Source organism: Myxocyprinus asiaticus, chromosome 37 (assembly GCF_019703515.2).
Source record: "Myxocyprinus asiaticus isolate MX2 ecotype Aquarium Trade chromosome 37, UBuf_Myxa_2, whole genome shotgun sequence".
Classification (NCBI taxonomy): Eukaryota; Metazoa; Chordata; class Actinopteri; order Cypriniformes; family Catostomidae; genus Myxocyprinus; species Myxocyprinus asiaticus.
The window spans coordinates 10,940,187-10,953,967 of NC_059380.1; the positions used below are offsets into that span (position 1 = coordinate 10,940,187).

A 13,781-nucleotide genomic window follows, 5' to 3' on the forward strand; every position below is an offset into this window, starting at 1 on the left:
TTAATGTTGTTTTTTTTCCAGCCATGGAGAACCTCCTGGACAGAGCTGTCCACATCCGCAAAGTCTTGCTGGCTTTGCCCAGCAACACCCTGGTTATCATGAGATACCTGTTTGCTTTTCTCAACCAGTGAGTGTTGTCACTTACCAAAGTGTTATCTGGAATTTCTTTGTGTTGGAAAGTGCTGCACTGTTCCCACTGAAATCATTCAGTTATTTTGTTATCTGTGTTTTATCTGTGATTACAACTCAAGACCATATCTCGCCTCTCCTCAAGGACAATTAAAGGGATAGTTCCCCAAAAATGAATTCTGTCAGTATTTACTCACCCTTATGTCGTTCCAAACTCGTGTGACTTTTTCTTCCGTGGAATGCCCAGGTTACTCTCTTCCATACCGTGAAATTTAATGGGGATGGAGGCTGTCTAGGTCCAATACAACGTGTGCACTATATTCCAAATCTTCTGAAGCCATTTATTAGCTTTGTGTGAGGAATGCACTAAAATATCTGTAATTATTCTCTGTAAATCTTGCAACACGTTGCGGTAGTTTTGACGTCAATTATACCAAATGCTACTGGTTATCATGTGTGTCTTAAACAATCACGTCACGGCAAGTTTAAAAATGAAGAATTGCAAATTAGATTCACAACAGGAGAGAAGAATTTCCACAAATAAAGTAAGTCATGCTTACCTTTAACACCTAAATGCATGTTTGTTACATACCTTGGGTCTTTAGCAACCCAGCACGTATATATATATATATATATATAACAAATGGATCTACAAAATGCCTGGATAATGTCAAATTTTCAAAACATTTTCAAGACAATTAGAAAATAAAAGAATAGAATATATTCTGATAGATATTTATGTTTTTCTTAAGCACTTTTTGGGTCTAAATAGATGCACAACTTAAAGAATATTAGTAGGACACACAAAGACAATAGCCAAATTATACTGTTCATGTGTTACACTTGCTATAGTTTACTTCCACGTTGCTTCTTCCTCAACTAGCAAAGTCAAACGTAATCAAGTCAATCACTGAAACAACAGCGCCACCTTGAGTAAGAAATACAACATATAGTATGGATGTGTACACGTATATGGAAAACGGATAATTCACCATTATCACACAGAAAATCAATGTGATATAGTAGTCATTTGTATGACTATAGTACTCATTTGTCTTATGAACAAAGTAATAGATATCTTGTAATAGTAAACTTATAGATATGAAATAATCATAAAAATATGATTTATGGAATTACAAAAAAACAGTACTACATATCTCGAGTCTTTATTGGCCCTGTACACTTTTGGTAATTAAGCAATTTATATCAAAATATACTGTTTGCAATTTATTTTTTTATTTTTTTATTTTTATTTTTTTGGGAGTTGAGTAATACCAAAGAGGTGTGGGCATAACCCCAAAAAATGGATGAGGTACAGGGGGTGGAAAATGGATGAGGTACGTCCCTCCTTTAAAAAAAAAAAAAAAAAAAGCAAAAATTGAAGGTTCAGTGAGGCATTTACAATAGAAGTGAATGGGGACAATTTTTGGAGGGTTTAAAACAGAAATGTAAAGCTTATAATTTTTTTATTATATTAATATATAATTCTTATATTAATTCTTCTGTTAAAACTCATGTATCAGTTGAGCTGTAAAGTAAAAATCCTTTTTACGGTCATTTTAGTGTATTCGAGTTTATGGTGTTACGCCGTCATTGCAACAAAGATGTAAAATTGGATAAAACTTTACACAGGAAAGGTTAGTAAGTGATTTTATCGCACTAAAATCTTGTTAACATGCGTAATGTTTACGTCTTTCGACTATACTTTTTAAGCAGTATGTATTTTAACGTCTACAGATTGGCCCTATACACTTCCATTGTATGTGCCACACTGTTGCCCAGATTTTTGCTTTTTTTTTTTTTTTTAAGAAAAGGAGGGAAAAGTCAAAATAAATTTTTGTGGTAATCAACATCATACCACAAATGCTGTCGATTGAGCTTAACTTGTATTAAACCCAGAATATTCCTTTAAATCAGCACCATTTCTAGTGATTTACTAGAGCTTACTTACCCCAGCTTACAAAGAACTTATATACTTTCTAAACTTGTCATTTTACAAGGCCTTTTTCAATAGAAAATGAAATATTCTCTTTCCTGAAAGTGAACATTTGCCAAAGGCCAGCCTCAGCTGAGGACTGCAGCACTTTTAGAACATTTCCCTCTATATCTCTGCCTTCCTCCTTCACTTTTTACCACTCGGTGGTCCTCTTGAAAGACCCTCCAGACCACAACATGATCTTAGCTTCTACTCCAGCCTGCTGGTGTGCATGCAGGCTTGTCTGCTGCCTCCAAGCTGACTGAACCCTTTCCAGCTCATGTATCACTGCCAGAAAGGGGAAGCGAGTGAGAGAGAGAGAGAGAGAGAGAGAGCATGTTGAGGTATGGTGTTGCCATCAAGCCCCCATTATGGCTCCCATGTCAGACATCTGTAGCCCTCATTGAATGGCCTCTCTGTTTGCGCTATGGCCGATAGATCTTTCCTCCACAATAAAAGTCAACTGGGGTGCCAGAATGGGTCTCTAAAGACTTGCTGCTCTCCTAATTCTCTCTGGCTGGTGTTACGGCCAAGCACATGCAGGGTCCATAGGTATACATATGTATACACACTTACAAATATACAGATACATCAAGAGGCATTACTCGGATGGCCCAGAATGTTGCAAGACAAAGGGAGAAAGACTGAAAAACAAGAAGAGTGGGACCCCTGTGTAGTTGTAACTGTCTAGGAAGGACAGCTCCCAGAAATTTGTGTTGGACTCTCTCCATGTGGATGTTTATGTGACCTAACTGCTTTTGCCCCAACCCCCTTTCTCTGATGCCACACTCATTTATGGAGATATACCAGACATCAGTTGTTGTCATAAAGGTAGTTAAAATGTTTTTAGACTAAACTTTGCATTTTTAGAATTTAAGAAACATTATTTGACTTATATATGAATCATTTTTCCAAATGAGGTCATCCCTAAATGTCCAAAAGGGAGGTTTTGTCAGATTTTGGGACCAATTTATTTCCAAACTATAGCTAAGTAAACAAAAACACCTACATTAACATGGGTTAGAACATATTTTATTTATGGTCACATCAGAGTTCTCAGTAACCGAACAGAGTAAGCATCCTTTGGAGGAAGAAGGTGATTAATTAAAACTGTCCCGGGGCGGTTCAACAGACACATGTACAAACACATATGAATGAGAATGCTGACTTGGGTTCATGATAAATGTAAATGTCGTGAGGAAGTTTAGGTCGATTCTCAGTCTGGAACACAATCTGTTTTTCACATTAGTCCTGCAGGAGCCGGTCTCTCCATGAGAATACTCAAATGATCAGCGCTCATTTTAACATGTTTATGAATAGGACAACTATTTTGTTTTTGACATTAGGTGTACTTCAAAACATGATCAATTCTTTATTATTTTTTGTATAGATATCAATTTAAATTTTTCTCAATTTCAAAGTATTTTATTGATATGATTTTTGTGTGTAAAATTTTGTCAAAGAATAAAAAACAGTGACAAAAAGATAAACAAACTGTAAACAAACAAAAAAAAAAAAAAAAAAAAAAATATATATATATATATATAAAATAAGTTGCCAGTTCTCTTAATAAAATGCCAACAATAAAATAAAATATTAATGGACATTAATAGGCATTAAACTCTCACCAATAATAGGCATAAATAAATAAATACGGTGCCAGTTGTTTTAATAAAAATGATAACAATATATAAAATAAAATAGACTATAAATGGTCATTAATAGATATTAAATGCTCTCTATTAATAGACACAATAAAAAACAAATATTGTGACAATAGTTTTAATAAAAAAGACAACAATATATAAAATAAAGTAGACTATTAATGGATGTTAATAGACATTAAACTATCTTTATTTATAGCCACACTCTCTCCAAGGGTTTTTTTTTTTTTCTCCCAATTTGGAATGCCCAATTCCCAATGTGCTTTTTTTAAGTCCTTGTGGTCGCGTAGTGATTCGCCTCAGTCCGGGTGCCGGAGGACGAATCCCAGTTGCCTCCGCGTCTGAGATCGTCAACCCACGCATCTTATCACGTGGCTTGTTGAGGGCGTTGCTACGGAGACATAGCGTGTGTGGAGGCTTCACGCCATCCACTGCGGCAACCACGCTCAACTCACCACGCACCCCACCGAGAACGAACCACATTGCGATCACGAGGAGGTTACCCCATGTGACTCTACCCTCCCTAGCAACCGGGCCAATTTGGTTGCTTAGGAGACCTGGCTGAAGTCATTCAGCACGCCCTGGGATTCAAACTAGCGAACTCCAGGGGTGGTAGCCAGCGTCTTTACCACTGAGCTACCCAGGCCCCCACTCTCTCCACTGTTTATGAATCTCTCTCTCTCTTACTCTCTCTCTTTTACTAGCCTGTCCCAGTATAGTGACGACAACATGATGGACCCCTACAACCTGGCAATCTGCTTCGGCCCCACTCTCATGTCTGTACCTGAGGGCCACGACCAAGTCTCCTGCCAGGCACATGTAAACGAGCTAATCAAAACCATCATCATTCAACATGAGAGCATCTTCCCCGGTCCCAGTGAGCTGGAGGGACCCATTTATGAGTGTGGAGGAGCCACTGAAGAATACTGGTGAGAGTCAGTTTTTAGTGCATTCAGTCAAAAAAAAAAAAAGCTTGAAATGAAGCTTATAATTTTGCCATTGTGAAATGTTGGCCCGAAATGTTTTTGAAGCAGCGTCTCAGACGAACCGCAAAACCAGAAATGAATGAATTGGATCGGACGGGTATGATTTAGTACGAAACAGGTTACACATGGTGGATAAAGCATCAGAAAGATAAAGAGATAATATAAAGACCATAAGACCCCCACAGGGAGCTGATCTCTTTTTAAAACTGACATCCTACACATACAGTATCATGCTCATTAGAACAGTTAGTTCAGTGGTTGAAGACCAGATACATTGGTGACTCCCAAGAGATGTCACAAAGAAAGATACCAGAATCATGGCTCCCAGCCAAACCCATAAAACATTTTTATGCATAGTATCTTTACTTCAATTTAAAAACAAGGTTATCCTCTCAGCTCAAGGCCAAGTGCTAATGGAATGCCTCCCTACAGTTTTTTAATAACTGTTTTGGAGTTGGAGGAAATGGCTTCAGACTGCGGTGACACTGTGAAAAGAAAGCAACGAGTCTAGATCAGGTTTGTTTGTGAGATACAGGCAAAAAGACGTGGACAGTTTTATGTGGTTTCCTTGTTTGGGATTGTTTGGATTGCATTGGCGGTGTAATTAAGACTTTGAGTCAGTGAGATGATATGTTTTTACCACAGGGTTTAGTTGGAGTCTCAACTTCCTGAGGCTTTAAGCAATGTGAAGTTGAGACACGTTAACATGTTAAAAACTCCTGCCATGATATAAATGTTGTTCATTCTATACACCATTATAAATGTTTTGTCTGACAACCTAATAATGCTTCATGCTCAGCCAGTCAGTTATTTTAGTGACATTATTTGTATTATTTTAAGGGGATTGTTCAACCAAAAATCTCATTATATACTCACCCTTATGCTTTCGTCAGCAGAATGCAAATTAAGGTTTTTATAAGAATATCTCAGATCTGTAGATCCATACAGTTAATGGTGAACAAAACTTTGATGCCCCAAAAAGCACGTAAAGGCAGCATAAAAGTAATCCATATGACTCCGGTGGTTAAATCCATATCCTCAGAAGCGCTATAATAGATGTGGATAAGAAACAGATCAATGTTCAAGTCATTTTTTTACTATAAATCCCAACCTTTGACCAGTCCCGACCATTAGGTGGCAATATGCATGAAGAATGTGAATTGCCAAAAAACAAAAGAAGAATATTGTGAAAGTAGAGATATATAGTAAAAAAAAATAATTAAATATTCATCTGTTTCTCACCAACACCTATCATATCACTTCTGAAGACATAGATTTAACCACTGGAGTCGTATGGATTACTTTTATGCTGCCTTTATGTACTTTTTGGAGCTTCAAAGTTGAAAATAAGAAAGTCATTCACATCTGGGATGGCTTGAGGGTGAGTTAATGATGAGAGAATTTTTAATTTTGGGTGAACTATTACTTTAAGCTCACATGCATACACACACATATCCATCCACACAGTTTGTTGTATCACTGCATTGACAGAGTGGCCATGCATGTGCCATACCAGACAGAGATTAGCACATCATATAGACATATACTAAAGTTCCCTTCTGTCTGAAGCTGCTCTCTAATGAAACTAAGCTTTTCATTAGCCCTGGCTTAATGCATGCCAACTGTCTATGTAATGGACCAGGATGGCCTTAGTGAGATATTTTCCAGCTGGGCAGAGAATCCTGCACATTCACCACACTGAGCTGTAATTTCCGGCATTGCATGTTATGAGAGAAGGGTCTTTATTGGTATAGTGAGGACAATAAATTAGGCAGTGTTTTTGGTTGAGTGCTCAATGGGAGATCAGGTTGTACAATTTGGTTTTATACTAAATTAATACCAGGGTATTAGAGGGTTTCCTGGCTTGTGAATTGAATAACAGAGCTGTTATCGGCACTGAGGCTTGCATGACTTTTGTAAAGGGCCATTTTCTTGTGTATTAGTAAAGTGGATTTGGCCACATTGGATTCCCCGGTGGAGTTCAGGATGGTGTCGGTGGCCACAAGAAGGTCCAGCTTTGATCCTCCTATCTGTGTTCTGCTTCCTGTTTTGCTTCAAAGAAACATGAATGCACTGTTACATGCCTAAAGAGAGAGAGTGAGATTAAAGGAATAGTTCACCCAAAAATTATAATTCTCTCATCATATGCTGTCTCAAACTGGTATGACTCGCTTTCTTCTGCAGAACACAAACGAAGATATTTCAATGAAGTTATGATGTTTATATCCATACAATGCAAATCAGTGGGGTCCAAAACCTTCAAGCTCCAAAAAGGATATAAAGGCAGCATAAAGGTAATCCATTCGACTCTAGTGGTTTAATCCATGTCTTCGGAAGAGTGAATGTTGATCTGTGCATGCATCAAGCGCAAGGAAGTGTATTCGTGCTTCAAATCATGACCGCACCAAGAACACTGTAGATGTCAAGATTTATAGTTATAATTATATTTTGGTCTGTGTGTCACCCCAAACCAATCGTATCGCTTCAGAAGACATGGATTAAAAAAGTCGAGTCATATGGATTACCTTTATGCTGCCTTTATGTCCTTTTTGGAGCTTGAAAGTGTTGGACCCCATTGACATGCATTGTATGGATATAAACGCTATGTCTCCATCAAAATATCTTCATTTGAGTTCCACAGAACAAAGAACGTTATATAGTTTGAGACGGCATAAGAACGAGTACATTATGGGAGAATTGTCCTTTTTGAACTATTCCTTTAAACAGCATATTTTACCTTTACCTTTTCCCCAGAGACTTGTTACATTTGCATCACAGTTAGTCAATTAGTAGAAATCTTGTCTAAAGCCATATGCAAATAAGTAAAAAAACAAACAATTTATCCAACAGGAGCCAACAATATTAGAAATGCCACAAAATAAATAAAGAATAAAAATAATCAAGAGTAAACCAAAGTGCAAAAGTTGGTTTAAATGGTAATAGAAATGTACCTTTAATTATGGTTAGATCTAAGTTAGGAACTCTTTTGAAAATGTGGATTAAATGTAGATATAGGTTTGTGTGTTTATGTGATGGTCAGAGTTCTTCTTAAAGTCTGTTTGTTGACATTTCTTATTTATGGCAATCTGTCTTGAAGGTTTCTACTAGTAATAGGGGGAAAAAAAACACTCTTAAAACCTCAAATCAATTGCTTCACACAAAATGAATGACTCAAAACATGCACGCTGAGGACATCTGCTGGATGCAGTGCCATACATTTGGCACTAGTTCATGGGTTCACTTTGAGATCACCCCCCACACACAAGTGTTGAAACAACAAGAGTTTGAAGCATTTTGAAACAGTATGATACAACAGACTTTTATTAACAGAAAGCATGTGGTTTGGCCAGTTTGATGCACATTCCCAAGTACTGGTTTGAAACAAACGATTTATATGGAATTCAAGGTTTCGAGGCCACCCATCACTATTTTCCACTAATCTACAGAATATTTCTTGCTTTCAATCCTACAGTGATAGTCAACACATTGAGCCCCCCCTAGTGGATGAGCCTGCACCTGACACCACCTCTGAAATTCACAACAGTGATGATGGTGAGTCAAGATTGACCAATCAAAAGATCATATGTGATCTTTGCATGTGCACACGAATATGAGCATACGGTTTCCGCAATACCGCATGGCAGCCAAAGTCTTGTATTATTCTGATAGACACATAGAGGTTTACACGCCAAGCCTAACACAATCTGCAGACTTACTAATTTCCACCTTATCATGGAAAATCCTGTCTCACGCCATTGTGTGTCCCCTTTTGCAGCTACAGCCTTGTTTCAGCAAATGTGCTCTAACATGCCTGGCTTCCCACGCAATAACCCTTCCTCTTTCCATTCTGGTCCTTTCTTCTCTGTCTTTCCCTGTCTTCTCTTGTCTCTGAATAGTAAAGTCAGGGTCCTTGAACGTTTCAGAGTCGGACCCCATCGAGGCCATCGCACGTTTTGACTTCTCTGGACGCACCAATCGTGAGCTTACCTTTAAGAAGGGGGCGTCTCTGCTGTTGTACCACCGTGCCTCTGAGGACTGGTGGGAGGGTCGCCACAATGGCACAGATGGACTAGTGCCGCACCAGTACATTGTAGTGCAGGACATGTAAGCTGTCCGGTTTATTGACTTTAAACAGTCATATCGGTCAATACATTATTAAAGGGATAGTTCACCCAAAAATTTATATTCTGTCATCATTTATGCATCCTCATGTTGTTCCAAACTTGTATGACTATTCTGTGGAATACAAAAGGAGAGCCTCAGTCACCATTCACTTTCATTGTATGAAAAAAAAAAAGCCTAACGTCACTTTTTGTATTCCATGGAATAAAGTCACATGGGTTTGGAACAACATAAGAGTGAGTAAATGATGACAGAATTTTCATTTTGGGGTGAGCTATTCCTTTAACGGCTCTTCTAAAGACTCATTCTTGTCTTGGTAGTAATTAAACAGGCTTTCATAATGGAAATGTTTATTTATAATTATTTACCAATGACCTTTTTGGCTATAATGTGTTTGTTATTAGAATTTTTGCATTATTTGTGAGACTGCCCATAGTGTACATTTTTTAATTCTAGAGGTGTCTGTGTGTTATAGCTGTGTGTATTTACTCAGTATTTTCTATGGTAGGCCGGATGGATATACAGGCAGAGGAAGTCCCAAAGCTGACCTGGAGGCATCCCATGAAGCTATGGAAGAGAAGGTGTCCACAAGAGCCAGTGCCAGCTCGCCCATCGGAGGCCATGTGGCTGATATCTACCTGGCCAACCTGAACAAGTAAGCCAATTCCCCCTGCACTCTTTTACCCAGATCCACCTGTTATCATCCTCTTTCCATATTTCCATACACCTTATACCGTATGTCTACTTGCATTATTTCACTTCTATGTTGTCACTGGATGTTTCTTAAAATGAAAGTTTACCCAGGAATGAAAATTCTCTCATCATTTACTCACCCTCATGCCATCCCAGATGTGTATGACTTTCTTTCTTCTGCAGAACACAAATGAAAATTTTAGAAGAATATTTAAGCTCTGTAGATCCTCACAATGCACATTAATAGCGGCCAGAACTTTATAGGTCCAGAAAGCATATGAAGGTAGCATAAAAGTAATCCATAAAACTCAAGTGGGTAAATGCATGTCTTCTGAAGAGTTATAATAGGTGTGGGTGAGAAACAGATCAATGTTTAAGTCCTTTTTTTACTATAAATCTCCACTTTCACTTTCACATTATTCTTTTGTTTTTCACATTCATTTTCACATTTTTCGTGCATTTCACCACCTACTGGGCAGGGAGGAGAATTTATTGTAAAACAGGACTTGAACTTCAACTTACCTTTGACCAGCCCCGACCAGTAGGTGGTGATATGCACTAGGAATGTGAAACGCCAAAAAACAAAAGAAGAAGATTTTGAAAGTGGAGATTTATAGTAAAACAAGATTTAATTATTGATCTGTTTCTTACCCACACCTGTTATATTGTTTCTGAAGACATTGATTTAACCACTGGAGTCTTATGGATTACTTTTATGCTGCATTTATATGCTTTTTGGAGCTCAAAAGTTTTAGCCACCATTCGCTTGCATTGAAAGGACCAACAGAGCTGAGATATTTTTCCAAAAATCTTCGTTTGTGTTCAGCAGAAGAAAGAAAGTTATACACATCTGGGATGGCATGAGGGTGAGTAAATGATGAGAGAATTTTCATTTCTGTGTGAACTATCCCTTTAAAAAATTTTGTTGCATTGTTTGGAAGTCAAGTAAGCAAATTTAGCATGAGCATCCTATAGATAAAAGTGGTACCTAAAATTTTATTTTTAAAATGAGTAAAATGTCTCTTGAATAAAATGTCTCTAGAATATTGGGTAATTTCTCTTAAATAATTGCATCTTTCTTCAAATCATTCTTCATACACTATCGATTTCAGATTGAGGAAACATCCAGAAGCGACCAGTATCCGTAGAACATTCCGGCCAGTGGAGGGGCTGGGAGAGGGCTCTTCCGGTGCAGCAGGGAGTTTAAAGACCACCTCCATGCCTGCAGGAGGACTGCCAAAAGAGGGGACGGACAAGCGTCCAGTCAGTGCTCACAGCATCCTGAACTCCATCACCCGTCACTCTTCTTTGAAGACTAAGGTCGAAGGACCTCAGCTCCGTAAGAGCACGCCTGCAGGACGATCCAAGAGTTTCAGCAACCACAGACCCCTGGATCCAGAGGTCATCGCTCAGGTGGAGCACAGCTCACAGGTACAAGAAGCCTAGCATATGGAAACAAAGGCCCTGTCCACACTAATATGTTTTCTGTTGAAAAAGCATTGATTTTGCTATGTTTACGTCTCTCATCCACACTGGAATGGAATTTTTCTCCACCCGAAAAGGGAGACTTTCAAAAATCTCTCCATAATAACTTCATACTTTGGAAAAAGTAACATTAGGAACGTTTTCAAACAAAAATGTATTAGTGCGGACGTGGGCTGAAAAGTGAAGTGTGTAATTTCTGCACCACTAGCATCACCAAACAGAATTGCTAAAATAATTCCTTTTTTCTTTTTGTTTTGTTTTTTTAAGTTTCCCGAACATTCCCGCCCATGTGCTATTGTTCAGCCAAACAGATAGTCCTTCCCCAAATTCACACCATTGGTTGAGCCAGTGCTGTTGTGTCAGGCTGGATGGGCAGCACAAACAAACAGAGTATTGTGGTGATAGTGCCACAGAGCCACAGTGTTACACTTTTCGGAGAAATCAACCTACAAATGACTTACTTGTAGTTGTTTATTCATGTAAAAAGGGATAGTTCACACAAAAATGAAAATTCTCTCAAAATGTACTCACCCTCATGCCATCCCAGATGTGTATGACTTTCTTTCTTCTGCAGAACACATAGAGTTTTAGAAAAATACCTCAGCTCTGTAGTTCCATTAAATGCAAGTGAATGGTGGGCAAAACTTTAAAGCTCCAAAAAGTAATCTATACAACTCCAGTGGTTTAATCCATGTCTTCTGAATTGATTTTGGGTGAGAACAGACCAAAATATAACTTGAATAACTTTTTCAGTGTAAATCTTGACATCAGCAGTTTCTTTGGCGATTTCAAGCTGTAATCGAGCTTGAACTCATTATCGTGCCTGGAGACTGCAATGGCAAGCTATACAGTGAAAAGAAGTTATATTTTGGTCTGTTCTCACCCAAAACCAATTAGATCGAATTAGAAGATATGGATTAAACCACTGGAGACTTTTATGCTGCCTTAATGTGTTTTATGGAGCTTCAAAGTTTTGGTCAACATTCACTTTTATTGTATGGACCTACAGAGCTGACATATTCTTCTAAACATCTTTGTATTCTGCAGAAAAAGAACGTCATACTCCTCTGTGATGGCATGAGGAGGCGAGTAAATGATATGAGAATTTCATTTTTGGGCGAACTATTCCTTAAGTTGGAATGAAATTATTTTAACAGAAAAAAAATCTTTACCTTTATTTTAATTCAGTTCTATTTTACTTCGATTCTAGAGTGTTTAATCAACTATCTGGGCAGTATTGTCAAATCAAGTTATGCTGTCAAGCACAAACATAAGAACAATGCCAATGATATTTTGTAATTACAAGATTCAAAATTGGTGTTAAAGAAAACATTTTCCTAAAAACTAGGTATAGGTTTATAGGTATAGGAGAAGTTTTTCTTATGCCTCAAAGATTTATGAACACTACGATTTCCCTGTCAAACCCTGTGAACTTCTCTCTGACTTCTTTACGTCTGTTTTAGACACATGGTTACAGTTTATATAACCATTTTTATTTTAGCTAATGTTATTATTTCCGCTTGTGGGATGTTTTTAGTGTAGTTGATATGGATGCAACCTTACACTGAATTAAAATGATACACAGGTAAATAGAGAACGTCCATCTCCCTCTCACAGTTTGTTAACATGCTCCGGTGGAAAAAGTGCTGATGTCTCTGGAAGAGCCTCTTGTGTTTTAGAGGATCCTATTTGTCTTTCTTTGAGCTGTAATTTCACGGCTGGGTAGAGGACCCAGATTGATCCAATCTGTGGTTGTAATTGAGTTGGAGTGCTTGCAGTCCAGGGATCCCGAGTGTGGAGTTATCTCACAGCAAACTGTGCTCCATTGTACTGGCTGTACAAGATCGATATTGGAGGAGACTGACCATAGCTGTAATGTTACCGGTTAAATGCCATGGATGCTTATTTTATTAAATGTTTTGGAAAAAGGAGCGAGGTCCTGGAAGATGGTACTACTGTATAGAGTGAAGCTGCATTGACTGAGGATAAAATTGGATTTGGCGAGTAAATAAGCGAGTAAAGAGTTACAGACCTGTTTTTATTGGAAATTCACGGTGTTCCTGTGCTGTTTGTTGCAAATATTCAAGATAAATAATTCCTTTGTCAATTCCTTTTGTGTATATACTGAAAAAAAATTAACAAATGAATGTTCTTCATGTGGTAACATCTAAATAACGGGTGTTATTCAACTAAAAATTATTAAATATGACTGAATCTACCTGACTTCATTAGCAGTGTGAACTTCTAGAGAGTAAAGTCTTTTTTTTTTTTTTTTCCCACACTAACTAGTGGCTTTTTTTTCATCTACTTACAATGTCCAGCAGGGTTTGAACAGCACAGGAGGTTTATGTTTTTTATTATTATTATTATTATTATTTTCTGGAAGTAATAATAATTCCCACTACATGTGTCATTTCCACCACATATCAAATTCTGTATTGTGTTTAATAGAATTTCATGGTGGAAGTGACGATGATGGAAATGATGAAAATGGAAATTACATTTTTGAAATTCAACTGTTGAGTCTTTTGTCTTGCTAAGACTAATTTGTTACAGCTAAAATTGTATGCATTCTAAATACACACAATTAAATAATGTTTTCACACTTTTGTGAAAAGTGCATTAGTTGGCAAAATTACAACTTTATATCACCCAATGAAAATATGCCATGATCTTTTCTTTTTCTTCAAACATCACTTTGTGCTCTCCATTGACACTATGTGGGTT

At 37.6% G+C, this 13,781-nt stretch overlaps 1 protein-coding gene across 3 annotated transcripts in view; it reads left to right on the plus strand.

Moving 5' to 3' along the window:
* The window catches only part of LOC127428277 (SLIT-ROBO Rho GTPase-activating protein 2-like), a 184,231-nt gene that overhangs the window by 163,401 nt on the left and 7,049 nt on the right, over nucleotides 1–13,781 (plus strand). The window contains exons 17-23 of one of the 3 annotated variants that reach the window (XM_051676518.1): nucleotides 22–127; nucleotides 4,473–4,697; nucleotides 8,227–8,306; nucleotides 8,651–8,858; nucleotides 9,385–9,531; nucleotides 10,682–11,000; nucleotides 11,322–12,014. In XM_051676518.1, the coding sequence (XP_051532478.1) occupies nucleotides 22–127; nucleotides 4,473–4,697; nucleotides 8,227–8,306; nucleotides 8,651–8,858; nucleotides 9,385–9,531; nucleotides 10,682–11,000; nucleotides 11,322–11,369 (1,133 nt within the window). In that variant the 3' untranslated portion in view covers nucleotides 11,370–12,014. Of the gene's footprint in view, nucleotides 1–21; nucleotides 128–4,472; nucleotides 4,698–8,226; nucleotides 8,307–8,650; nucleotides 8,859–9,384; nucleotides 9,532–10,681; nucleotides 11,001–11,321; nucleotides 12,015–13,781 lie in introns of those variants that run through there. The other 2 variants (XM_051676516.1, XM_051676517.1) reach the window with 2 other exon arrangements.